Source organism: Cygnus olor, chromosome 27 (assembly GCF_009769625.2).
Source record: "Cygnus olor isolate bCygOlo1 chromosome 27, bCygOlo1.pri.v2, whole genome shotgun sequence".
Lineage (NCBI taxonomy): Eukaryota > Metazoa > Chordata > Aves > Anseriformes > Anatidae > Cygnus > Cygnus olor.
This window is the reverse complement of record NC_049195.1, coordinates 3,613,436-3,638,105: the sequence shown is the minus strand read 5'-3', so window position 1 is coordinate 3,638,105 and position 24,670 is coordinate 3,613,436. Positions and strand designations below refer to the sequence as shown.

At 68.4% G+C, this 24,670-nt stretch overlaps 4 protein-coding genes across 14 annotated transcripts in view; 3 read left to right on the top strand and 1 right to left on the bottom strand.

Annotated features, from left to right (window-relative positions):
* The first annotated feature begins 610 nt into the window (after window positions 1–610).
* PDLIM2 (PDZ and LIM domain 2) lies at window positions 611–6,995 on the top strand. Of its 5 annotated transcripts, none has more exons than XM_040538491.1 (10): window positions 613–701; window positions 2,315–2,421; window positions 2,845–2,996; window positions 3,497–3,566; window positions 3,649–3,776; window positions 3,850–3,904; window positions 5,611–5,750; window positions 5,982–6,127; window positions 6,221–6,326; window positions 6,448–6,995. In XM_040538491.1, the coding sequence occupies exons 2-10, from the start codon at window positions 2,329–2,331 to the stop codon at window positions 6,641–6,643; spliced, it is 1,086 nt and encodes a 361-aa protein (XP_040394425.1). In that variant the 5' UTR covers window positions 613–701; window positions 2,315–2,328; the 3' UTR covers window positions 6,644–6,995. The 5 variants fall into 5 exon arrangements, with proteins under 5 accessions (XP_040394423.1, XP_040394425.1, XP_040394426.1 ...); XM_040538492.1 differs by having other exon boundaries at window positions 640–701; window positions 2,274–2,421; XM_040538489.1 differs by having other exon boundaries at window positions 611–701; window positions 2,034–2,421; window positions 5,611–6,127.
* A 343-nt stretch (window positions 6,996–7,338) lies between these two features.
* C27H8orf58 (chromosome 27 C8orf58 homolog) lies at window positions 7,339–10,708 on the top strand. 3 transcript variants are annotated; one of them, XM_040538281.1, is made up of 8 exons: window positions 7,339–7,473; window positions 7,859–8,099; window positions 8,348–8,467; window positions 9,020–9,496; window positions 9,592–9,735; window positions 9,828–9,906; window positions 10,220–10,323; window positions 10,401–10,708. In XM_040538281.1, exons 3-8 carry the CDS (start codon window positions 8,418–8,420, stop codon window positions 10,528–10,530), a joined length of 984 nt encoding a protein of 327 aa, XP_040394215.1. In that variant the 5' UTR covers window positions 7,339–7,473; window positions 7,859–8,099; window positions 8,348–8,417; the 3' UTR covers window positions 10,531–10,708. The 3 variants fall into 3 exon arrangements, with proteins under 3 accessions (XP_040394215.1, XP_040394216.1, XP_040394214.1); XM_040538282.1 differs by lacking the exon at window positions 7,859–8,099 and having other exon boundaries at window positions 8,348–8,463; XM_040538280.1 differs by lacking the exon at window positions 7,859–8,099.
* Window positions 10,588–18,204, top strand: CCAR2 (cell cycle and apoptosis regulator 2). Its single transcript, XM_040538087.1, has 21 exons — window positions 10,588–10,633; window positions 10,793–11,007; window positions 11,087–11,182; window positions 11,266–11,357; window positions 11,477–11,591; window positions 11,718–11,844; window positions 12,264–12,360; window positions 12,479–12,595; window positions 12,657–12,888; window positions 12,999–13,112; window positions 13,371–13,534; window positions 14,367–14,547; window positions 14,707–14,913; window positions 14,989–15,180; window positions 15,283–15,463; window positions 15,547–15,626; window positions 15,816–15,962; window positions 16,048–16,171; window positions 16,262–16,438; window positions 16,518–16,723; window positions 16,796–18,204. The coding sequence occupies exons 1-21, from the start codon at window positions 10,588–10,590 to the stop codon at window positions 16,835–16,837; spliced, it is 2,952 nt and encodes a 983-aa protein (XP_040394021.1). The 3' UTR covers window positions 16,838–18,204.
* The window catches only part of BIN3 (bridging integrator 3), a 39,185-nt gene continuing 32,496 nt past the window's right edge, over window positions 17,982–24,670 (bottom strand). For all 5 annotated transcript variants that reach the window (XM_040538287.1, XM_040538283.1, XM_040538288.1 and 2 more), the window contains 2 exons: window positions 23,873–24,007; window positions 17,982–18,826 (listed from right to left, as the gene is read on the bottom strand). In XM_040538287.1, the coding sequence (XP_040394221.1) occupies window positions 18,680–18,826; window positions 23,873–24,007 (282 nt within the window). In that variant the 3' untranslated portion in view covers window positions 17,982–18,679. The remainder of the gene's footprint in view (window positions 18,827–23,872; window positions 24,008–24,670) is intronic.

The following is a 24,670-nucleotide window of genomic DNA, read 5'->3' as shown; positions in this document are numbered from 1 at the left end:
AATGGCATTTGTGGGACCTGCAGCAGTCCACGGGGCATGCCATGGTGCTTGCGGGGTTGCAATGGTGCATGTAGGGGGATTTTAATGTTCTTGTGGGACTTGCGGCAGTTCAATAGAGGCCTTGCAAAGGTGCATGGGGGGTTGCAATGGTGCAGGGGGGGGCTGTAAAGGTGCACGGGGGTTGCAGCTGTGCAGGGGCTTTGCAATGGTGCACGGGGGTTGCAGTGGTGCGTGGGGGGTTTATAAAGGTGCATGAGGGGTTTGCAATGGTGCGTGGGGGGGCTGCAAAGGTGCACGGGGGGGCTGTAAAGGTGCATGGGGGGGTTGCAGTGGTGCAAGGGGGCTGTACGGGGGGGGCTGCAGTGCATCTCGGGGCTCTGCCGGAGCACATCCCTGATGCTGCGGGGGGTGTGACAGTCCCACGGGGCAGCGACTCGTTGGTCCGCAGTGCCTCCCCCCCCCCCCCCCCCCCCCGAAAAAAGGGGCAAGGTCCTCGGGCACCGCCTGCCCCCCAACCCCGCCGCCCCACACCGTGCGCCCCGTCGGGGCTGCCGTGCCCCCAGACGGCGCTGCGGAGCCGCCGCCTCCCGGCCCGGCCCGGCCCCGCCGGGCTCCGCCGGCCCCTTCCGAGGGGGCGGCGCCGCCACCGGGGCCCCGCTCGGCTCCGCAGCCCCACGGGGCCCCCGGCTCGGCCGCCGCCGGTGAGTGAGCCCGGACCGGGGGGCGGCGGGGGGAGCCGGGCGGAGGGGCCGGGGACAGCGGGGTGGGGGGCAGAGGGGTCGGGGACAGCGGGATCGGGGGGCCGAGGGGTCGGGGATAGTGGGGTCGGGGGGCTGAAGGGTCGGGGACAGCGGGATCGGGGGGCAGAGGGGTCGGGGGGCGGCGGGGAGCCGGCGGCGGGATGCTGCGGCGCAGCCGTCGGGGTCCCGCTGGCACCGTCCCCGTCGGGGGTGCTGGTGCCGGGGGTACCCCGGGTTTTGTCGCCTCTCCCCCCCCGGTGGGCTGCGGGCAGCCGGTCCCGCAGGTGTGTCCCGCTGCCCCCCCGTCCCCCTGGCACCGCCTGTCACCCGCTGTCACCCCTGGCCCGCTGCGGTGGCACCGCCAGGCGCTGCGGCCACAAAGGCACCGCTGTGCGCAGGGGCTGCCGGCGGGGTGCGGGGCGTGGGAGGGGGTAATGGGGTGGTTTTGGGGTGTAGGGGGGGGGATGTGGGGTGAAGGGGATGGATTTGGGGTGTAGGGGACGGAGGGGGGCTCGGGGTCTGCGCGCAGACGAGTGATGGGCACGGCCTCGCCACCCAGGGATGCTGCCCCAGGCAGGGGTTGGGGAGGGGGTTTGGGGTTTCCTCCCGCCGCTGCAAAGCCCAGCCCAGGAAATTCTTCCGGGCAGCCTCTCAAGCCCCTCTTTGTGAGCCTGGGATTTTTAAAATGCCTTCCCCGGCGGTTGCGGACGCGGTGCCCAGCTCCCGGGGCTGCCTCGGGACAAGGGGACGGGGACGGGGCTGCGCCGCGGGGCAGGGAGCGAGGCTGCCAGACCCAACCTTTAGGGCAGGGGCTGCCCCTTCCCACTGATGCCACCAAAACCGAGGGCTGCCACGCTCCCTACACACCACGGCGACCCCACGCCACCCGTGGGGGACACCCTCAGCATCCTCCAGCACCCGCTGGGCTGCAGGGCGGGGGACTTGGTACGGGTCCCCCGGGGCCCGGGCTTGCGCCTCCTTCCCCAGCTGGCCGCAGCCTCCCCTCCAAACCCCGCTGGCTTGGCCCTGCCGCGCCGTGCCGCCCGCCGGCCTCGCTGCCAAGGCGCCGATTTCCTGCCTCGCACGAGGCCCCGGGGCGACCTTTATCGGGGATTGCAGTGATAGGACGCAGGGTGACGGCTTTAAACCAAGAGAGGGGAGATTGGGGTTGGAGACTGGGAATGGGTCCCTTCCAACCCAGCCCATCCCATGGTTCTGTGGTGCCATGATTCCCCGATTCCAAGATTCCCTGATTGACTCCCTAACTGATCCCCCGATCCCCATGCCCCACAGTTCCATGAGCACACAGCCCGGGGACCCCCTCGTCTCCACGGGGCCGCGGTGGGGAGGAAGCCACCGGCTTCATCCGGGGCCAGGGGGGCGGCGAGAGGAAGCGGTGGCTGCTGGCACCCTGCGACGGCGCGAAGGCGCGGGTCCCCTCCCCGGAAGGAAGGCGCCACCAGGGCCCAGCACCCCGCTGCCGGGACCCCTGCGGTGTGGGGCTGGGGGCTCCCCCCTACCCCATCCCCTCAGCACCCCAGATTTCCCGACGCCGCAGCCCCCTGTCCACGCAGAGCCGCCCGCTGCCATGCCGGTGACCGTGACCTTGGCCGGCCCGGCCCCGTGGGGCTTCCGCATCACGGGGGGAAGAGATTTCGGGAAGCCCATCACCGTCTCCAAGGTAGGAGCCCCCTCCGGGCCGGGGTGCTGGGCGGGTGCTGAGCCGGGCTGCCCGACTGGCTGCTGGGGGAGCGGATCCTGTTTGCCGTCCTCGAGGGATGGCGCTCCGTGGGAACGGCCGCCGGCCCCACGAGGGCTGGGCTGGGCTGGTGCCGGGGGGGTTCCGTCTGTCCTTGTCCTGTGCGCCCCGTGGGGGGGGCTGGCGCTGTTTTGGGAGGGCCAGGGATGGGGGGAGGCTGTGGGTAAGGGGGATTTGGGGATGGGGTGCTGTGGGTGGGGTGGATTCGGGGATGGGGATGGCCCTGGTGCGCCCAAGTGCCGTGACCTTGGCCATGGAGACGCACGAGGGGCGCAGAGCCGCTGCCCCGGTGCCCGGTGGCTCTGATCCCGGCGGGTTTGTCCCCGTGTCCCCTTCTCCTTGGAGGTGATGGAGCAGGGGAAGGCGGCCGCGGGCGACCTCCGCCCGGGGGACGTCATCGTCTCCATCAACGGGGAGAGCGCGGCCGAGATGCTCAACGTGGAGGCGCAGAACAAGATCAAGCAGAGCCCCGGGCAGCTCCGGCTGCAGGTGGAGAGGTGGGCGAGGGGACGGGGACGGGAAGGGTCCCTGCAGAGCAGCGTCCCCGCGCCGTGCCTCGGTTTCCCTGCGGGGTTTGGGGTTGTTTTTCCTTTCCGGCATCTCTCGGGGCTGCGCCATCGCTGCGGGGAGCCCGTCGCGGCTCTCTAATTAAAGCGTCAGGCAGTAACGAAGCCGGGCAGCCCTGGCAGCCGTTACCTGGCCGACCGGTGCTGCCTCTCACCGCAGCCCTGGGGGGGCGAGACGGGGGGGGGGGGGGGCACGGGCCCATTTGGGGGCTCCCCGTCCACGTGCCCCCCTCTCTCGCCCTGTCCTCAGCCCCTCTTCAAGCAGGGTGGGGAAGTGCTGAGGGCTTTGGACACCACCCAAACGCCACAACCCCGGCGGCATTCCTCTCATACCTCTCCCCCTGGGCGCTCGCCAGCCCTAAGTGACTATTTCAGGGTGTGGGGGGGGTCCCAGGGGAGGTGCAGGACCCCTCACTCTGCCCCCTCCCCAGGCTCCTGCTGCCCTCTCCCAGCCACACCAACGGGGACAGCTCTCCGGACAGGCTGGCCGCACGCTTCCAGGTGAGACCCAAGCAGTCCCCGCACGCCGTGTCCCCCCCCTGGGGCCGCTTCCAGCTGCCGACATCTCCGCTTCCCTCCCCAGGACACCGTGAGGATGCGGGAGGAAGGCTCCTGGAGACCCCCGCCCTTCGCCCCCCGGCCCGTCAGCCCCATCTCCCCCAGCCCGAGGCTCGCCGATGGCCGGGGCGAGCTGGGGCTCGGTGGCCACAGGTAAGGATGGGGGACGTGGGCAGGATCCGGCCAGGATCAGGCCCCCCCTGATGGCCCCGTGCTCTCCCCACAGCTCCCAGCCCCTGCCCAGCGCGCCCGAGGAGCTGCCACGTCCCGGCCTGCCCCAGGTGAGCGGGGAGCTGGGGGGGGGTTGGCTTTGGGGGGGCAGGGAAAGGGTGCTTGGGAGGTTGCTTGGGGTGAATCTGTGCACTGGCAGGCTTTGCAGCCCCAAACCATCGCCTTTTGCAGCCCCAAATCATGGCCCTCTGCAGCCCCACACCATCATCCCTTGCAGCCCCATACTCTGCCCATTTGCAATCCCAAACCTTAGCTCTTTGCAGCCCCAAATCTCAGCTCTTTGCAGCTCCAAATCATTGCCCTTTACATCCCCACCCCGTGCCCCTTTCTAGCTCCAAACCACCGCTCTTTGCAGCCCCAAATCTTAGCTCTTTATAGCCCTAAACCATTGCCATTTGCAGCACCACCCCGTGCCCCCTCGCACCCCAAAATCTTTGCCCTTTCCAGCCCCACCCATGCCCATTTACACCCCAAATCTGCCCTTTGCATCCCACCTCATGCCCATTTACACCCCAAATCTTTGCCGTCTGCACCCCCCGTGCCCCCTCGCAGCCCCGTGCCCCGTGTTATTGCCCAGCCCCGCTCTGCCCCAGGGGCCGCGTCGGTCCCACCGCCGGTGCCGCCGGTGCTCGCCGGCACCCCCAGCCCCTTGGGCACCGGCGCGCCGCCCTGGGATGTTTTCCTCGCTCCTACCCGGCCTCTTGGCAGCAGCGCTGAGGCTGGGGAGGCCAAACCAGTTTGGGGAGGGCTTGGGGGGGGCCGGGGCGTTGGTTGGCAGGGCAGGGACCCGGCGCGCCCCCGGCTGCGCCCGCCTGCCCGCTGCGTGCCGGCTGCCGCCTGGGTGCCCGGGGGGGCCGCGGTGTCTCCCCCGCCGCCCCGACCGGTCCCGGGGTGCCCGCGGCCCCCCCAGCCCTCCTCCCCGATGTGGTTTCGGGAGGCTTTGCCTCCCCGCCTTCCCTTCCCCTCTGTCCCGGGGATGTTTTCCAAGCCCAAATCGGGAAGCGCGGTGGCCCCGAGCGCCGCCCGTTCCAGCTGCCTTTGGCCGCGGCCCCGGCCGCCCCTTGGCTCCCGCAGCCCTCCCGCTCCCTCCTTCCCCCCCTGCTCTTTATTTGCTTTGGTGTCGGCCCCGCTGAGTCCCTCCCTGCCCCGGAGCCACCCCGACGTGGCTGGGGCAGAGCATCCCATTGCTGGGGTGCCCCTGGAAGTGCTGGGACCCCAAAGCGGCGGCGAGGGGCGAAGCCTCCCTCGGATCCTGCCTCGCCTTGCACCCGAGGGCGGGTTGGCGCTGGGCTGCTCGGATGAGGCCAAGGCGCCCAGCTCCACCCGGGCCTAATTTTAGCTCCTTCTTCACCCTCTCGTGGCCCTGCGGATCCTCGGTGCCGCCTCTCTCCGTCCCCACGGGGTCCGGGCAGGGGCAGCGGGGCCGTGCGCGGGTTCCTTGTCCCCATCCCCGCGGTTCCTGCCGGGGTTTGCAGCTGCGTGGCGGCTGCTCCCGGGAACGTCGGGAACGTCGGGAACATCGGCTTCCACTTATCGGGGCTTTGCCTTTCCTGCCTCGCCGCTAAGCAGGAGCAGATGCCGGGGAGGGGACGGGCGCAGGCATAGGGTTACGGCACGGGGAGCAGCCCCACACTGAGCCACACGGCATCCTCCCTCCATCCGTCCTGGGGCTGGGGGGGCACGGGCTGGAGCAGGGCTCCTACAGCACCCCCCCGGCCCCCTCGGTGCTCTCACGGCCCCTCTCTCCCCGTGCCAGGAGCCAGGAAGCCTGAGCCACCGCAACAGCTCCCCGGGGCCTCTCCTGCCTCCTTCCCCCCAGCCACCATCGCCACCAAACCTCTGGGAGACGGGCAGGGAGCAGCGCCCGTCTTCGCCCTCCCCCGGCCCCCGCAACAGGTACGGAGCAGGTTTTTTTGGCCAGGATGGAGGCAGGAAAGCCCCCAGCCCACCCGGCGTGGGTTCAACCTCTCCGAGGGAGCCCTGCAAAGAGTTAACGCACCTGCGAGGCAGGTCGGGGTGTGGGAGGTTTTTCGGGCAGGCTGGGGCAGGTGCGGGCAGCGGGTGCAGCGCGGCCGATTCGGGTGCCCGGAGCCCCCCCGTCCCTTCCCCGCGGTGCCGTTCCCCCAGCCCGGGCCCCGAGCCGGCCATGCGGCGCTTGGAGGAGGACTCGGAGGTGTACAAGATGCTGCAGGAGAACCGGGAGCTGCGGGCGGCCCCGCGGCAATCCAGCACCTTCCGCCTGCTGCAGGAGGCTCTGGAGGACGAGGGCGGAGGTGAGGGGCGCGGGGAGAAAATGGGGAGCCTGGGGGGGGGGGGGGGGGGGAAGGGGTTGGCAGCAGCACCCTGATGGCTTCGTGTCCCCACAGCCGGCCCCGCAGCCCCCTTCCCCAGCCGGCTCTCGCCCAGCGCCCGCAAGCCGGTGGCCGGCGTCCAGAAGCTGCACACGTGCGAGAAGTGCGGCAGCAGCATCGCGTGAGTGGGGGTGCCGGGGGGGGGAGGGGGGGGGGGCGGGAGGGACGGACGGACGGACGGGACGAGGTCGGGGGGAACGTGGGGTGACCCCCAAGCCACCTGCCCCCCCCCCCCTCCCCAGGACGCAAGCGGTGAGGATCCAGGAGGGTCGCTACCGGCACCCGGCCTGCTACGCCTGCTCCGACTGCGGCCTCAACCTGAAGATGCGGGGACACTTCTGGGTGGGCGACGAGATGTACTGCGAGAAGCACGCCCGCCTGCGCTACCAGGGCACCCCGGGGGGGCCCAGCGCCCCCCCTGCACCCACCCCATCCTGAGCCCCCGCTGCCACCCGCGTCCCCTGCCGCCGCGGGGAGCAGAGGGCACCCGCGGCACCCCGGTGGCCCCGCTGCTTTGGTGGGGTGGGGGCACCTGGGGGGCCATGGCCAGGTTGGGTGTGCGATGAGCGGGGTCGGGTCTCGGCCTGGCCGTGCCCTGGGGTCCCTCGCTGTCACCGCCGGCACCCACGGGGACGCGGGGGACACAGGGGACGTGGGGGACACGGGGCACGTGGGGACGCTTGAGCACATAGGCACCGGAGAGGGGGCTGGCACCGCTTCGCACCCTGCCTTCGAAGGGCTGCTCCGAGGTATTAAAGCAGATCTCTATATAAATATAATATATACCTGCTCCACGCCCGTGTCTGGTCTGTGCGGGGCAGGGGGGGCAGGCGGGGGGGGGGGCACCCCCGGGGGTGTCGGCGTTTTGTTGCGGGGCTGTTATCAGGGGCCTTTGTCCCGCCGAGGATCCAGGAGCTCTTATCTCTGCCCCGCGTGCCCGTCTGCACGGGGATGGCTTTGCTGTTACCGCCCCGTGCCAAAACCCCAAAGCGCTCCCACCGCTGGGATGCGGCACGGGCAGGGGGCGGCCAAGCCCCCCCCCCCCCCCCCCCGGGCCGCCCCCGCCCCGCTCCGCCCCGGGGCCGTGCCGCCCCACAGCCCGGCCCCATAAGGAGGCCGAGGAGGGGTGGGGGTGGCCCCTTTGCCCTCCCCCGGTGCGCCCTGCCCCGTGCGCCCCCCCCCCCCGGTGCCCCCGGTGCGCCCCCCCCCGGTGCCGGGGATGCTTCGCCGCCGCGGAGCCTTCAGCGTGGAGCCGCTCCGGGGGCTCGGTGAGCTTCTGGGGGGGGGGGGGTCCCCGGTGTGCCGAGGTCCTGCTGGAGGGGGCCCTCGCTGAGCTATCCGTGCTGGGGAGGGGCCCTGGGGGTTCCCAGCGGTTCCAAATTATGGCGTGTGTGTGTTGGGTGGGTGTTCTAGGGGATCCGGCAGCCCTAATTTGTGCTGGGTGGGTGTCCTGGGGGCCCCCAACAGCCCTAATTTGTGGTGTTTGTGCTGGCGGAGGGACCCCAGGGTGTTGGCTGCGCTGGGAGTTTGCCTTTGAGCACGCAGTGCTGGGGTCAAGGTCAACGGGTCCCCCATGCTGGGCGAGGCCTAGCAGCCCCCAGCCCATCTCTGCATCCCCCCCCTCTCGGGTGCAGCCAGGACCCTGTCCCACAGAGCTGGTGGCGGGGGCACGATCCCCTCTTAAAGCTTCCCGGGGGACGCTCAGGGGCTGGGCAGGATCCGTCCCGCGGTGCCCACGCAGCGCGCCGGCAGCCCGTGGAAGTCGGGCGCGTGGGAGCGGCATTGCTGGGATGCGCGCGGCCCTCGGGGGCTGCTGAAAGGCAGGATTGTCCCCGAGGCCACCGCCGTGGCCCCAGCGCCGTGCTGAGCCCTCCCGGCCCCCGAGGGACCCGCGGTGAGTGGATGCAGGGCAGGAGCGAGCCCCGGGACCGGGCGGAGAGGGCAGGGACGTGGGAGCGCGGCGAGGTTCCCCCGGCACCCGGCTGTCTGCCTGCAGCCTTGAAGTGCCCAAATCACCCCCTCGCCTCCCCGTCTGGGATGGGGAGGGAGCCCTAACCACCGGCCCAGCCAGTATCACCCAGCCCAAATCCCAAAGGGAACCAGTTGGGAACCAGTCCGGTAATGAGGTGCCTCTGGATACAGGGCCCGGCTCCGGCTGGGGCGGGTATAAAAGGCAGCGCCGGGACGCGCGCCCGGCACTCGGCTCTCGGCGATGTGGGGTGGCTCCCGCGCCGTCTGGAAGAGGAGGTGCAGCTGCTGTGAGTGCGTGGGGGCTGGCCGGGGGGGGGGGTGGGCAGCTCCGTGCCCCGATTTGGGTGCGTGGAGGTGGGGGAAAGAGCAGAGGCTTCGCTCCCCACCTCCCCGAGCCCTGTGCTGTGTCCGGGCGGGCAGGGAGGCGAGGGCTGTGGCTGCCGTCGCGTCCCGGGGCGCAGGGTGGTGGCTGCAGAACGTGGCCCAGCTGGGGCTGAGCGCGTAGGGCCGGGGCGCAGCGAGGAGCTGGAGGTGCCTGGAGCCGTCCTGCAGCGGGGGAAGCCAGTCCTGCAGCCCAACGGGGTGCTGATGTCGGCTGAACACCCCTCGGTGCCACGCGGGGGCTGCCTCCGGAGAGGGGTCCCCGGGTACGGGGCTGCGATGGCTCCAGCAGCCTCGGGGCAGGGCACGGGGCCAGTGGCCACGATGGGAGCGGTGCTAGCCCACGCACAGCTGTGTGCACCCCTCCTGCGGGATCAGCTGGCGCCGTGCCCTGCGTGTGGTGCCCCCTGGGGACCCCCATCCGACGCTCCCCCCCACCCCCGGCATCCCTCGCCCCTGCAGATGGTCCCTGGGAGACGGCGGAGAGCTGCGTGGTGCGCACGTCCGCCAGCGTCTACCGTCGGCTGCACGAGAGCCCCCGGAGCCCCCCGGTGGGGATGAGCGGCGAGGAATCGGGCGCTTGGGGCCCCCCGCAGCCCCAGCCAGCCCCGGGCAGCCCCCAGGCGAGCGGGCGGCTCCTCAAGTCGGAGTCGGAGGACTCCGGGGTGGAGATGGCGAGCAACGAGAACTCGCCCTCCACCCCGCTGGGCTCCGAGAGCAGCTTCTCCCTCGACGGCTTCCAGCCAGCCCGCGGGGACCCCCCCGAAGAGCCCCCCGGGAGGGGAACGTGGTGCTGAGCCCCCCCGGCCCCTCCGCAGCCGCTCGGCCAGCAGGAAGCCGGGGCAGCAGCGCAGCAGGAGGCAGCGGCAGCTCAGCCGGCGCAGCACCAGCGCTGGGGACCCCCGGGAGCTCGGCGCCGAGGAGCCCGAAGCAGCCGGGGTGCGTGCCGGGGAGCAACGAAGGGGGGGTGGGGGGGGAGCACTAAGGGGGTGTCTCGGCCCCCACGCATCCCTGCAGCTTTTTCTCGCCCCCAGGCCGAGGTGGAGGCGGCAATGCCGGGGCAGGGGCTGCGGTACCTGGAGCACATCTGCCAGATGCTGGAGCGCGTGGCGCGGCTGCAGCAGGACAACCGGCTGCTCCGGCAGCAAGCGGCGGGCGCCCGGCGCGCCGGCACCGTGGTGAGGGCCGGGGCCGTAGGATGAGGATACACGGGGTTGGGGGTGGGTGGGGAGGGGGTCCCCGCTTACGCCCTGCCTCTCCTCGCTCGTAGCCCAGCAGGCAGCAGGATCCGGCCGCGTGGAGGAGCGAGCGGTTCCGGGCGCGCTCGTGCTCCGACAGCCATGCGCCAGGTGAGCGGGGTGCCCCGTGGGGGTGACACTGGGCTTTGTCCCCAGTGGGGGCTCTGTCCCTGACCCCATTTCTGTCCCCAGTGTGTCATATCTGTCCCCAGCCCCATATCTGTCCCCAACCCCATCTCTGTCTGTGGTGTGGGATCTGTCCCCAGTGTGTGGGTTCAGTCCCCAACGTATGGGCTCCGTCCCTCACCCCGTCTCTGTCCCCAGTATATGGGCTCTGTCCCCGACCCCGTCGATGTCCCCAATGTGTGGGCTCTGTCCCCAATGTGTGGGCTCTGTCCCCGACCCCGCCTCCGTCCCCCCGCAGCCCCCGACCCCGCACCGTGCCGGAGGAGATGGGTGCACTCCGCCAGCTCCCCCAGCCTGCTGGACCCCTCCGAGAGCGGGTCGGGCGCCCCGTCCCCAGACAAGGTAAGGGGCTCGGGGGCGGGTGGGGGGGGTCCCCTGAGCCCCCCCCCCACCCCGCTGACCGCCGCCTCCCCCCGCAGGACGGGCGCTCGCACTGGGGGCGCGTCAAGGTGCTGCTCACCCGCCTGGCCCGGCGCTCCCTGCGGGGCGGCCGCTGCCGGTAGGGCCAGGGACCCCCCCCACACACACACCCCTCGACCCCCTGGATGACGTCACGCCCCGCCGGATGACGTCACACCCCCACTAGATGACGTCACACCCCGCAGGATGACATCGCACCCCTCCGAATCCCATCACGCCGCACGGCACCGGGGCTGGTCCCCGTCCAGGCGCACCCCCACCCCCAATTTTCTCCCCAATTTTCTCCCAATAAAAGCTTTTTCCACGATTTCTCCGGCCGTTCGCTGTGTTGTCGCTCGATGACGTCACACCTCCCCCTTCCCCCCCCCCGCCCCGTGACGTCACTCCGGAGCTCTCGCCCCCTGGCGTCACGTCCGGCGGTGCGCTCCGACGGGCGGCTCGGGCTGCGCCGCTTCCGCCCCCTTTGTCTGCGCCCCCCCGCCCCAAAATCCCCTCACCCCCCCCCCCCGTCCCCTAACCCCCCCACTTTACCTCCCCCCACCCCAAAAATGGCCCAATTCAAGCGGCAGCCGCCTCCCCCCCGCCCCCCAGGGGGCCCCTTCCCAGGTGCGCAGCGGTGATTTTGGGGAGGTTTTGGGGACACCCCCCCCCCCCCAAAATTTTGGCTGACCCCCCCCTCCTATAGGGCCCCCCCCACTCGTCCTCCTTGCTGGGGCCACCTCCGGGCCTGCTGACCCCCCCGGTGCCCGCCGAGCTGCTGCAGGGCGCGCGGCACCTGCAGGTGGGTGCATGGTTTTTTGGGGAGGTTGGGGGGGGGGACCCCCCAAAATGAGCCCCCCCCCCGCAGCACGAGGGTCCCCTCAGGTGGGCGAGAAGCAGCGCGTCTTCATCGGGGTCGTCAGCAGCCTGCACGACTACTTCGGGGTGGTGGACGAGGAGGTCTTCTTCCAGCTCAGGTACAGGCTGGGGTGGGGGGGGGGCGTGCACGGGGTGTGGGGCGGGGGGGCACAAGGGGCAGCTCCCCAATTCGCTGATGGGGACCCCCCCCCCTCCTCCCCGCCTCGTTCCCGGTCAGCGTGGTGAAGGGCCGGGTGCCACAGATCGGGGAGAAGGTGCTGGTGAAAGCCGCCTACAGCCCCGGGCAGGCGGTGCCATGGAACGCGCTCAAGGTGCAGACGCTCTCCAACCAGGTACCCGCGGTGAGACCCCCCCACCCCCCGGGGGGCTGCTCCGTCCCCCTCCCTGCTCGCCCCCGACCCCGTGTCCCACCTCGCCCCCCCCCCCCCACCCTCCCGTTTCGTTGCTCCGTCCCCCAGCCTCTGCTGAAAGCCCCGGCCCCGCTCCTGCACGCGGCGTCCCTGGGGCAGAAGCAGGGCATCCTCGGCGCCCAGCCGCAGCTGCTCTTCCAGCCTCACCGCGCCCCGCCGCTCTGCCCGCAGAAACGTGAGTGCTCCCCGGGTTGTCCCGGTGATGCTCCAGGTGTCACGGGTGTCAGGGGCATCACGAATCGTCCTGGTGATGCCCCGGGCATCTCAAATTGCCCTGGTGATGTCTCGGGTGTCACGGATGCCCCGAGCATCGTGGATTGTCCTGGTGATGCTCCATGTGTCACGGGTGTCCTGGGCATCACAGGTTGCCCTGGTGATGCCCTGGGTGTCACGGGCGCCCCAGGCATTGGGGATTGTCCTGGTGATGCTCCAGGTGTCACGGACGTCCCCGAGCATCACGGGTTGCCCCGGTGCCTCCTGCCTCCCCTCGAAGCCCCACCTGGGTTGCCCAACAAGGGGATGCTGCAGACCTTTGGGTTTTCCGGGGGCAGAACCTCTCCGCCACCTCTTATTTATTCCTGTTTTTCCCCCCAGCAGTGAACTTCTTCCCGTGGCCCCCGTCCATTCCCCTGAGCCACCTGGGGAGGCAGCCGGGGCGAGGAGCGAAGGGCAGGAGCGACGCGGGCAGACGGTAAGGGCGCAGCGCTGTCCTGGGGGGAAATCTGTGGGTTTGGTTCCCATAAAACCCATCACAGCTCCGTGCTGCTCCTGGTGGGTTTTTTCCCCCCTTCCTACTCCTACGGCCTCAGGGACGACTCGGACTCCAAGAAGAGGAAGCAGAAAGGCGCCGAGCCCTGGGCAGCGAAGAAGCCGCGCCACGACGTGCCGCAGTACCGCGTCCACCTGGCGCCCTACGCCCCGGACAGGTGAGTGCAGGCGCTCAGGACCCTTCCCACACCCCACGGCACCACTGACCTCTGCCCCCAGCCCCTCCTGCGATGCCATGGAGGTCCTGCGGCGCTACTGCAGCATCCCGCTGCCCGGAGGCTTCTACGACATCCGCCTGCGCTGGCTGGACGCCTTCCCTCTCGAGCAGCCCCTGAGCCTCCGGCACCGCAGCCGCATCCTGGTGGCTGACCCCGACGAGGTGCCGGAGCCCCAGGGGGGTGCTGAGCAGGACCCCGCTCCCCACGACGCCGATTCTGCCTTCAGCGCCAAGGTGAGGTGACGGTACCCAAAAGACCAGAGGTGCTGCGGGTCTCGGTGCGCAGCTCAGCACTCGAGGTGGTGACGGCCCCGATGTCCCCGGGGTGTCCGCTGTGCCCGCAGGTGCTGCTTCTGTCCTCCCCGGGCCTGGAGGAGTTTTACCGTACCTGTCTGCTGTGCGTCGACGAGGCCGGTGAGCAAAGGGAGGCTCCCGAGCACCCGACAAAGCAGATCAAGGTGTGCGCCCAGAGAGCACGCGGTGCGGTGCGGGCTGGGCTGGGCTGAATTCCCCCTGCTTTTGGGGAAAGCCCTCGGGAGAGGAGGTTTGGTGGTGCGCTGGCCTCTAAAATTATTTCTGCTGCGGTGGCGTCTGCAAAAAAATCTGGGGGCTCTGCAAAAAATCTGGGGGCTCTGCAAAATCCTGGGGACGGAGGCTTTGGGGAGGAAGGGGGGCAGTCACGGTGCAGCCCGTGCTCAGCGCCTGCCTCTCCCTAGTTCCTGCTGGGGAGGAAGGAAGACGAAGCCGTGCTCATCGGGGGGGAATGGTCCCCGTCGCTGGACGGCCCCGACCCCGAGGCCGACCCCGTGGTGCTGGTCCACACGGCCGTGCGCTGCGCCAGGGCGCAGGTGGGGCTGGACCTGAGCGGCTGCACCAAGTGGTGAGTGGCGGTGGGGAGCGCGGCGTGGGGTTAAATCTTCCCCTCCTGGGAGCTCTCCTAGCTCTGGGATCCGGTGGGTGGTGCGAGAAACCCGCAATTACCCGCTGGTACGGTGGGAAACGGGGCCCTCCTGCCCAGCCCCGTGCCGGGAGCGCACCGGGCGCATCCCCGCAGGTGCGCAAACACCGTGCGGCGAGTGGCTGCTGGCAGCTTCGATGGTTTTTTGGGGAGCATCCCCAGGAGCAGGGGGCTTACGCTGCCTCCTGTCCCCCTCCTGGGACCCCAGGGCACCCAGTGCTGTATGGAGGGCGAGGGGCAGCACTTGGCTTTCTCCTGGGCTGCCCCAGTGCCCGTGCAAAAAAGCGTGGCCCTCGCCCGGCTGTGTCGCTGCACTGCAGATATATTTTCTATATTTTTTTTATGTGTGTGTGTGTGTGTGTGTGTATATATATATATATATATATATATATAGCATTCCTGCTCCGGGTAACCGTGGCAACTGATTTTATTTTGCTTAAACCTGGCCCGGCATGTGACGTGGTGGGGAAGGAACAGCTGAGGGGAGATGGAGAGCTCGGTGCCGGGGGGAGTCTTGGCAAGGTCCCAGCCACGCTCGTAAGCGCTCTGGCTTTGAGCCGTGGCGCGGGCTGGGCCGCGAGCGCCACAAGGTTTGGCCTCGCTCTGTGTTCCCCCCCCCAAATGGGGACAGTGGGTGGCCTTTGTGTGACCAGTCAGGGTCTGCATGACCTCTCGAGGCCCGTCTCTGCCAGTAGAGGGGAAGGTTTTGTCGGGCAGCCCGCGCTGGCCCTGACGGTGCCGCGCCGTGCCGCAGGGTGCGCTTTGCCGAGTTCAGGTACCTGCGGGAGGGCGATGCGTCCCGCCGGGAGGTGGTGGTGGTCTTCCTGCCGGACGTCTGGGGCTGCATGCCGTCCCTGGAGGAGTGGGAAACCTCCGGCCAGCTCAGGGAGGAGAAGGGGACCTCGCTGCCTCCATCGCCGGAGGACACCGCGATGGTGAGGCTGTGCCACGGGTCGGGCTGCCAGGGCCGAGGCTCGGTTCAGATGTCCCAAAAGGTGGCTTTTTTCTGCGGACGGCCACATTTTGGAGAAGGCAAGAGGCCTGCCCAGCTGGCAGCCTCTTCACTTCCACCTAAACAGGGCCTTTTTTAGCAGATGGAGGCCCCCGAGCAGCACACGGACCCCACCGACCCCTCGCTGGAGCCTGAAGCAGCCGAGCCCGAAGCCCCCTCTGCCCCCAGGGACCTGGCCCTCATCGCCCGTCCCCCCTCCGCTGGGCAGCACGGGCAGGCCGCCTGCTCCAACATCTCCCTCTACACCCTGCTGGAGTACAGGAGGCGGCGGGAGAAGCTCTCCTTCGAGGTAGGCTCCGCGTGGCGTGGGTGCGTGGGGGGCTGCGCACGCAGGTCCCCCCCTGTGCCTCTGTCCCTTCCCGAGGTGGCCGTGGTGGCCGAGCTCTTCCAGGAGATGCTGCAGCGGGATTTCGGCTACAAGCTCTACAAGGCGCTGCTGGCCCTGCCCGAGAAGGACGAGCTGCTGGAGAACAAGGACCCGGAGGCAGAAAGGGCGCCCAAGGCGGCGGGGGAGGTGGCTCCGGGGGCTGCCAGGGCTGAGGAGGAGGCTGAGCAGGTGGGATCCCGCTGACCCCTCAGAGCACCGAGCCTTGTCCCCATCTCCTGCCCCCGTCTCACCATCTCTTGTCCCATCTCCCCATCTCCTGCCCCTGCTCAGCACCCTCCAAAAGAGGAAGCTGAGGAGCCCGTGGGCAACGAGGTGGCCACGGCAGGCGAGCAGCAGGAGAGGTCTAAAACCGAGGGCAGAGCAGAGCCCAAGGACTCTCCGGATGAGCTGTGCGTGCTGAGCCTGGAAGGCAGCCTGCTGCTGCTCCGGGAGGAGGAAGAGGAGGAGTTGGGTACGTAGCTGGCACGGAGCAGGGGCTCAGCCCTTCCCCGGGGGGCCGCAGGTCCGGGGGTGCTCCCTCCTGCCCTTCCCCAGGTGCCAAGCTGGAAGAGGCCGAGGTGCGCTCCGACGCCTCCAACCACTCGGAGCTGGAGCTCTCCTCGCTCCAGGACGTGGTGAGCACCCCCCCGGCCCCCTCCAGCCCCACCGAGGGCTCGGAGCACGGAGGGGAGGCTCCGTGCGTGCGGGGGGGAGCCGGGGAGGAGCGTGAGTCACTGCCTCCGTCCCACTCGCCCCGCGCTCCCTCTGCGCCGCGGCGGCACGGCGAGCTCAGCCTCTTCCATCCCTCTCTGCGATTTCGGCAGCCCAAGGAGCTGCACCCGAGCGCTGCCCTGCCCCTGGATGCCCTCCTGGCCTTCGTCTACTTCGACTTGAATTTCTGCGGCTACCTCCACCGCAGGGACCTGGAGAAGATCCTCCTGACGCTGGGGCTGCGCCTCTGCAAGGAGCAGGTGCGCGCCGGGGGCTCAGACCCGGCTCCAGCTCGGGGTTTTTTTTCCTGGGTCCTGACCTGGGTGCGCTGTGTTGCGGCGGCAGGCGAAGCGCCTGGTGAACCGGGTGGTGACCCAGTCCCTGTGCCACTACCGAAACCTTCGCTACAGCCGCCACGAGGACCCGGAGCCGCCTGGCACTGACCCCCTAACCGAGGAGGAGCCCCCAGGTAGGTGCTGGGACGGATGGAGCAGGGAGGGATCCCCTTGAGGCGCAGCGATCCCCGCGGGGAGCCTGCCTTGTGTTGTCCTTCTTCCAGGGAACCTTCCTCTGCTGCCTCCTGCCCCGCCGGAGGTGCCCCCGTGCCCCGACGTGGGCCTGGTGTCCCGGGGGGGCACGGTGCTCAACGTGGGGAAGCTGCTGGAGAAGGCGGAGCAGGCGGAGAGCAGCCGCCTCTACCTGGAAGGCAAAATCCACGCGCTGGAGGCCAAGCTGGGTGAGAGCCGCTTTGCCTGGGGGACCCAGCTCCCCGTGCCTCATCCTGCCCGGTGCTGACGGGTGCTGTGTGTCCCTAGAGGAGAGCCAGCTGCGGGTGGCAGCCACCGAGGCCAGCAACCGGGCGCTGGTGACGAAGCTGCAGGACCTCCAGCGGCGCCTGGATGAGGCAGAGGAGAGGGCGAGGGAGGCCGGGAGGCAGAAACTGCGCCTGGGGAAGCTGCTGCAGGAGAGCAGAAAGCGCCTGGCCCCCCTGCAGCTGGAGCTCCAGGCCATCATCGAGAAGGTGCTGAGTGCTTCACCCCTCATCCCCGGGCAGCAGCATCCTCAGATCGCGCTCATCGCTCTTCTCTTGCAGACCAGCTCCTGCTTAGAAGAGGAACCGGCCTCCTCCAGCTGACCTCGCTGCCAAAATGTGTCCCCCCGCGGGCGAAGGCTGTGCCCCCACGGCCGTGGGCAGGGTCCCCGTGAGCTCCCCCTGAGCCTTCCCTCGAGAGGTCGGGGCTGGTGGTGCCCCGGGCACCTGGAGCCTGGGCAGCCCTAGGAAGGGGCAGGGTTTGTGCTGAGAAATCGTCCTCGTGTAAGGGAAACCTCGGCCGTAGGAAATCTTGCAGCCCAGCGTGGGCGCAGGGGAGGCAGGACAGCTCCGTGCTCCATAGCTGACCTCGTGAGTAGGGACAGAGAGCGTTTTATTTTTAATAGGACAGAGGGACCCCAACCAGACCCACCGGGGCCGCCCCTCGCTGTGTGGCAGCCCCCAGCCTTAGGGGTCAGCTTGGCGCTTCGTGCAAGCCCTCTAACAGCTCTCCCGAACCTGGCAGCCCCTGGGGAAGCTCCCATCCCTGTAGGATTTAGGGCTGGAGCTCTGCAGCCCTGGCTTGTCCCGGAGCTGTGCCCCAGGAGCTGTGTCCAGAGGGATGCAGGGGGCAGGTGCCAGGGGTCATGCCGCCTCTCCTCCCTGTCCTTGAGCTTGAAGACGGGTAGTAGGGCAAAGAGAAAGCCCCCACCTCAGGATTTAATTCAGTTTTAGACTGTAAAAAGCGGCAGCACCTTGTGTTTAACTGGAGATCTTTCTTCTCAGAGTCCCTTTGGGTAGCAGGCCGTGGCCCTTCCATCCCCTTTTCTCTTTCCCACCCTCTCCGGCTCTCTGCGGGCCCTCTATACCTCTTTTACAACCCAAACCCTCAATAAATATTGTCGACATCTCGGTGTCCCCCTCCTGTCCCCAGCAGTGCTGCCTGGTGGCAGCAGAGGGCGGCAGCAGCCCGGCGCAGCGGCACCGCGGGCTGCTTTTGGGGAAAAAACTTCTGGGAAGCATCCCTCTGCTGCAAACCATCCCTCTGCTGCTGCTCCGGGAACCTCTGTGCCCCCTGCTCCCTGCCCCCTCTTCCCTGGATTTGCCGTTTTTCGCCATCATTTCATTTTTTCACGTTTTCAGCCCCATGGCTTTGCTCTCCCAGCCTGGCACGGGGCCACCCAGCGCCAGGGCGAGCGATCCTCCAGCTGCAGGGGTGGCCCCACGGAAACCAGCAGCCCCAGCACGGTGACTTTCAGCTCTTGGATTTAATCTGTCCCGTTCATAATCTCTTCCCCTTAACAGTGTTTGATCGGGTGAGGGCTCCCCCGAGGCACTTTGCACCGTTCCTGCTGGGAACGGGTCGCATCCAGCAAGGAACCCCTCACCCTCCGGGCAGGACGCACAGTCCTCGAATGACCAGCTCCCAAAAAAATGCATCCCGTGGGAATCTGAATGCTTCTGCCCTCCCCCTGAGGGTACCGGGCTCCTCCTAAGGCACCAAACGAACACCCTACAGGCAAGGAGCCTGGGCCCGATCCTGGCACGGGGAGCCAGCGGGGAGCTCCGCACCGGTGCTGGGTCAGGGCAGGAGGGCGCAGCCCGCTCCTTTTCTCGGCTGAGCTGCCCCACAACCACCTATTTAATGAGAAGCCAGGCTCCCACAAGTCAGGAGGGCAGAAACAGGACGGGGATGCCCGTGGCTGCCCATCCTGCAGCCTCACAGCAGCAGTGGGGGGGGCCCTGCTCTGTCCCCCCCCCCCCCCGCCCCAGGAGGCCCCGTGGCGGGAGGGCAGAGCTGCTGGGGCGGAAAATGGCACAGCCAGAGCTTTAAACCCTGCACCATCCATCTGTGCATCCCCGGAGAAGGCAGGGAGGGGGCTCAGGAGCTGGGGGGGCTCCATCCCCAGCTTTGTTACCGGTGCCCCCCCCCGCCCTCCCCAGCCCTCAGTCGTCGGCCACGATGGACAGCGCCCGCAGCTCGCTCAGCTTGGCTTCGTTCTCCCGCTCCCGCTGCTCGTCGCTCAGGCCGGGCTGGTCGATCTGCGCCGTCAGGTCCCCGAAGATCTTGTGCATCTCCGTGTAGTAGACGACCTGGGGGAGGAGAAGGGGGGGGGGGGGGCAAGTGAGCAGAGCTGGGGGTCCCCCCCATGTTACCGGGGTCCCCCCCCCTTACCCCGCCAGGCTCCCGAGGGGTGCGGCGCTGCCCGAGAGCGCCCGTCGGTTTTGTGTTTCTGGTTCCAAAATAGCTGCCTCCCCTGCGGCGATGCCACCCCCTTGGATTATTACAGCTCACCGCGTTTTAATAACGCGCTGCCCTCCGCTGCTCGCGCCCGGCTGGGATGTCCCTGCCCTGGCACTGGTGGCACTGGAGCTGGTGGCACCGGAGCTGGGCACGGCCGACAGGTCCCTGCAACGCATGCAGGGGGACTGTGGGCATCTGAGACCCTGCAAGAGGCTGGGGGGGGGGGGGGGTGTCTTAATAACGTGCTAATTAGCTCCGCCAATTAACTCCGGCACCGAGCAGCGCTTCCCACAGCCAGCGGGTCGGTGCAGGCAGATGGCACCGGGCTTGGGTGGCAGGGAGGGAGCCAGAGTTGGGCCCTGGGGGAGGAAGAGGAGGTGCTCGGCTGCCTGGGGGGGGGGGGGGGGGGTGAGAATTGGGGTTTGGGCTTGGGGTTGTGCCACGCATCGCCCCCCGCTCGCCCCCGGGGAAATGCAGCCCCCCCCCGGGGAAATGCAGCCCGATCCACGCCGTGCACCCCCAGCCCCATTCCCCCAAGCACAAGGCTGGAGCCGTAACAAGCCCCCCCACCCCCCCCCGTGCCGTTCCCAAATCCCCACCCCAAGGCGGGGGGGGGGGTGGTGTTTCTGGGGGCGGTCCCGCTGCTCCTGGCCCCATTTCGCAGAGGGGCACAGGCGAGGCTGGCGGCGGCGGGGGCACCCGGCACGGTGCCGGTGCGGGTACCCGCGGTCTCCATGGAGACCATCTCCCCATCTCTCGCTCCAAGTGATGCTGATTTTGGGCAGGACCAGGGCAGCTGCTGGGGGGGCCCGGACCCCTTTTGTTGCTCGATTCCACCCCCCCCACCCCCCCACCCCCTTTCCCCTGGCTCCACTGCTGGTGGGGTGCGGCGGGGGCTGCTGCGGGGCCGGGGTGGTGATTCAGCAGCAGGGCTCATTTCCACAGTGACTAACGCAGCCCGCGGCGGTGGCACGGCTGCCGGCGAGGGGCTGCAGCGCTCCCGGCACAGCCCCGCTCCCCCCGTGGCCCCCCCACCCCACCCCCCCGCCCCGCGCCCCCAAAACCTCCAGGGCACCCCGCGTCTCCGTGGCACCCACCTGGGGGCACCGCGCACGATGCCACGGGGCCGAATAAAGCTCGGTGCCCTCCAAGTGCCCTCCGAGTCAGGGCAAATATTTTGGGTGCTGTTTTCCCCCCCCCCCAACCGAGGCCCTTCTTGCAGGAGGCGCCGTTTCTCCGGGTCCCCTCGGGGAAATGCCTCTCCCAGTAGGACCGAGAGCCTCCCCAGTAGGAATTTGTGGGGTGGCTGCACGGCTCGCCGCCTCCTGCACCTGATCGCGGCGGTCCCACAGACACATTATTCCCCCCCCCCCCCCCCCCCCGATGAAATCGGGGTGAAAACTCAGAGCCAAGCGGCAGCTCGGAGGCGAGGGCGAGGAATTCCCGACCGGGCTGGCTCGGGGAGGGACGGGGGCTTGCGAGGACGCGGCCGCCCTGCCCAGGAGCCCTCCTTTGTTGGCTGCGCTGAAAAGCCACCAAAGCCTTCCTCGACCGGGGTCCTGGCCGTCTGGGGGGGCACCGGGGGGGGGGCACGAGCCCCCGGAGCATCACCAGGAGATGGGGACACCGCGGTGTCACCCCTCTGGTGGCCCTGTACCTGCTGCCTGCCAGCGGCTCAGTACTTTTCCAGCTCTGGCCGCCCTAAGCTCCGGCCACATCCCCTCGAATCCCATCTCCGGCTCGCGTTTGAGACCGAGCCAAAGGCCCCGAGCACACCTGTCTTGAACTAATTCTGTTTCGGGACACCGTGTTCTCCCCATTTTCTATAGCTCCTATTTACAATGGGGCAGCGCGCGTTACTGTAGGTCCTGCACGAAATGAAGCTTTGGGGCTGCTGCCAGGGCCCCAAGCCCACCGTGGCCATGCAGCCAGGCTCGAAATCCCCGTTTAATTCCCAGCTTCGCCACGAACCCGGAGCGGTATCACGTCTTCTAGCTGGAAAACAAAGCACGGCGAGGGGAGGAAGTGTTCCTCGTGAGCTCGCGCCGCCGATGGGGCACCAACGCCCCCCCCCCCCCCCCCTTTCATCTCCACGGGGCCACTTCAAAGCTCCCAGCCGGGGAAATATTTGCCTCCGTCGGCTCAGCCCGGGCACGTGGGTGGACAGAAGCATTTGGTGGGGGATGTTACAGCCTCTGCTCCCTCGTGGCACGCCGGCAGGACACACCCGGCTCCAAGCCGTGCCATGGGAACCCAAGCGCCTGGCACGACGGCCTCGGAGGGGCTGCTTAGGGTCAAAGCCCTACAGCCGCTGCTCCGGGGCCATTTTTCCCTTTCTTGTAGGGGAGAGGCTGAGCAGCCAGTCCCTGTTCCCAGTCCCTGTTCCTAATTCCTGTCCCCAGTCCCTGTTCCCAGTCCCTGATCCCAGTCCCCGTTCCCAGTCCCTGTCCCCAGTCCCTGTTCCCGGTCCCTGATCCCAGTCCCTGATCCCAGTCCCCGTTCCCAGCCCATCACCACGCCGCTCACCACGTCTAACTTCAGCCCCCTGCTTTTTCCAGGGCCAGAAAAAAAAAAGGAAAACTGCCTCCACGTGGCAGTTTCTCCTCGGGGACGAGGTCTCCGAGCATCACAGAGCCCGGCACGCCCCGGTTCCTTGAGAGCCGTGCGCCCGCGCCCCCGCCGGGCAGCCCCCGTGGGCTGTGCTCCTCGAGCGATCGCTGCTAGAGATACGGTGGGGGGGGGGGGGGCTGAAAATAGAAATTGCACCAAGCAACGAAAAAGCCCCGAGAAGCTGCTCAGTGAGGCGTGGAGGCAGAGCTCAGCCCCAAAGCGGGGTGCGGGGGTGAATGGGCCGGCACCGGGCAGCGCAGCTCCGGCCCCCGGATGGGGATGGGGAAAGGGATGGGGACGGGGATGGGGACAGGATAGGGATGGGGATGGAGATGGGATGGGGATTGGATGGGGATGGGGATGAGGATGGGATGGGATGAGGACAGGATGGGGATGGGGATGGGGATGGGGATGGGGATGGGGTGGGGACGGGGATGGGGACAGGGATGGGGATGGGATGGGGTCAGGGATAGGGATGGGGACGGGGCCACAGCACCCCTGCCACCATCCCCCTGGCCAGGCCCCTGCAGGTGAGCAGCCGCTGCAGTGAGTCAGGGCTCCCGGGTGCTATTCCTGGCTCGCCACTGACTCATTAAGTTACCTTGGGCAAGCCACTTCCCTTTTTTTTTCTTTTTTTTTTTTTTCTTTTTTTTTTTTTCAGCCATCTGCAGCAGGGGAAACGCTGCGCAGCCCCTGGGGTGTGCAGAACCTGGGGGGGGGGGGGGGGGGGGTGGGCCCCAACGAGGCCTGTGGGAGCAGCAGGGTGGGGGTGCTGTGGCACCCTGCACCCTGCTCGGGGCACCCTGCTCGGGGCACCCTGCTCCGGCTCACCCCAGCATCCATGCCGGGCTCCCGACGAGCGGAGGCAGCAGCCAGCTGGCAGAAAAAAGGAGGCAGGGACATTTTGGGCAAGGACGGAGGGGCAAGGCTGCTCTCCGGGGAAAGCGCCAGCAGCTCCCCCGATGCCCAGATAGGGCAGCCGGCATTTGGGTTTCAAGGTCTCGGCCAAACGAGCCACCCACAGCGAGCGGCCGGGGAGGGTTCGCGTAGCTTGGCAGGGGGAAGGGCCGGCGAAACTTCGCCGTGGCTCCAGGGAGTCTGGTTGTTTCAGCTGCCACGGCTGGAACACAGAGCCCCGCGCTCCCGATTGCTAAGGGAACAGCTAGAACAGCATCCCCAGCATCGAACCAGGCGGCGGCAGGGGGAACGGGCGCCATCTGCTAGGTGAATCAGCCTGCAGGCAGCTCGCTGGCAGCTCTGCAGCGAGGCCCCCGAGCCGGAGGTGAGCCCAAACACGTGCTCCTTCTCCCCGCACCTCCCCGCAGCCGTCCCGCGGCACCTGGGTCGCTGCAGCAGCTCCTTTACGAACGCCCCCGCCAGCAGCAGCGGGGATGTCACCGCCTCCTGGTGCTCAGCACACGCAGGTGGCCGAGGTGCCCGAGGGTCAGACCTTCCCAAAGCTCCTGCAGCGGGGGGAGAAGGGGTTGGAGCCCCAAATCCTGCCTGCCTGGACAAGATCGTGCTCCGTGCTAAGGGGAGAGCCCAGCGCTGCTCCCCCGTGCTCGATGCAGGTCAGATCCCGGTGCTGTTCCTCCCCAGCCTCGAGGAAGGGGCGAGAGGAGAAGAAGGCGAAGGAGGAGCAGCAGCGAAGCACGGGAGCGAGCTGAGGATGGGAAGGAAAGCAAGCTGGGCTTTATGTAGGCCACCCCTCCTGCAAACCCTCCGTGCGCGCATTACGCAGCCTCCCCTGTCTCTGCCAGCACGCGCCAGCTCTGGTTACCACCAGCCAGAAATCCTCAGGCTGAGCCCTGAGCGTTCCTTTCATCATCTCCACCAAAATCCGAGCTCAGGACCACGAGCGCAAAAGCACAACAGAGCCGACGAGCCACCGAACGCCGGTGGTTAACGTACAAGCAGGGCTCGGAGCGCCTTCCGCACGGGGCAGGACATGGCACGGGCACCAGGAACGGACCTGATTTGAGGCAGACCTGCAGGAAATGGTGAAATCACCCCCAGATGTCCTTTCCGTCGGGCAGGCAGCCCGCACCACAGCACCACGGGTGCCAGCAGAAAGCCAACCTGCTCTTCTGCCAGGGCAGCATCCCCTGGCGACCTGCCCGGTGTCCCAGCATCGCTCCCTCTGCCCTTTCACAGTAATAAAATCGCTGTGGGTTTGGGTATAGGAGCCAGAGGATGGCTACGTGTTACCTAGGTGGTGCCCAGCTCAAGAAAGTGGCTTGCTCGAGGGCAATTCAGGCCCGGGGGACCTCTGGAGCTAATCTCACCTGCGCCCGGACGAGGGACTCGAAGCTGGGCTTGAAGTAATCGATGCGGCTGCTGTAAAACTTGGGCATTTCCTCCAGGAGCTGCTTGTTTTTGGCCTCGAAGTCCTCCTTCACCGGCCGCAGCTCCTCGCGGGCCTGCGAAACGAGACGGGAGGGGAGTCAGGCGCCGGGGAAAGCCCTGCCATGGGCAGAGCTGCGAGGATGTGCCCTGACCCGAGGACAACCGGTGACCAGAAAACCCAAATTTTGGGCCCCAGCTCTGCCGCAGGCCATCGGGAAAGCCTCAGGACACCACGGGGGCTGCTGGAGAGGAGACCACGAGCTGGCTGCTCCTCTCCCTGCAGGAGGACGTGGGCAAAAAAATGTCCCCAGAGGACACCCCAGCGGCTCCGGGACTGGCCAAGCTGGTGCTGAGCCCCCAGGGCTGTGTCCCCCAGGGCTGTGTCCCCCCAGGGCTCTGTCCCCCAGCGCTGTGTCCCCCCAGCCTCACGCCCTGTGATTCCCAAGAGCTTCTCCCCTCTCCACTTTCGCCCGTGACCTTCAGCTGAGCGAGCCCACCCGGCTTCTTTAAACAGAAGCGTGGGGAGAAAGGGAAATGTCTCCGGGATGGTGTGGAAAAGGGCAGGAGGGGGTGGGCAGTGAAATATTAGACCCGTCCAAGTCTGCCGCTTAATCCTGCCGCAATTCCGACGGGCGGGGGGGGCGCCGCGGTGCCAAAAACCCCGCGCGCGACGCCGGGTGGAAAGGAGCGAACTTGGGGTCGGGCAGGAATCGGGCAGAAAGGCAGCTAGGCTGGGA

Coding starts and splice junctions, on each gene's coding strand:
- PDLIM2 (XM_040538488.1), top strand. CDS start 1,966: ATGATTCCCCGATTCCAAGATTCCCTGATTGACTCCCTAACTGATCCC. Junction 2,422..2,844: donor AGCCCATCACCGTCTCCAAG/GTAGGAGCCCCC, acceptor TTCTCCTTGGAG/GTGATGGAGCAGGGGAAGGC. Junction 6,128..6,220: donor TCTGGAGGACGAGGGCGGAG/GTGAGGGGCGCG, acceptor GTGTCCCCACAG/CCGGCCCCGCAGCCCCCTTC.
- C27H8orf58 (XM_040538280.1), top strand. CDS start 8,418: ATGTGGGGTGGCTCCCGCGCCGTCTGGAAGAGGAGGTGCAGCTGCTGT. Junction 9,736..9,827: donor CCCGGCGCGCCGGCACCGTG/GTGAGGGCCGGG, acceptor CCTCGCTCGTAG/CCCAGCAGGCAGCAGGATCC. Junction 10,324..10,400: donor GCGCCCCGTCCCCAGACAAG/GTAAGGGGCTCG, acceptor CTCCCCCCGCAG/GACGGGCGCTCGCACTGGGG.
- CCAR2 (XM_040538087.1), top strand. CDS start 10,588: ATGACATCGCACCCCTCCGAATCCCATCACGCCGCACGGCACCGGG. Junction 13,535..14,366: donor CTGAGCGGCTGCACCAAGTG/GTGAGTGGCGGT, acceptor GCCGTGCCGCAG/GGTGCGCTTTGCCGAGTTCA. Junction 14,914..14,988: donor GGGAGAAGCTCTCCTTCGAG/GTAGGCTCCGCG, acceptor TCCCTTCCCGAG/GTGGCCGTGGTGGCCGAGCT.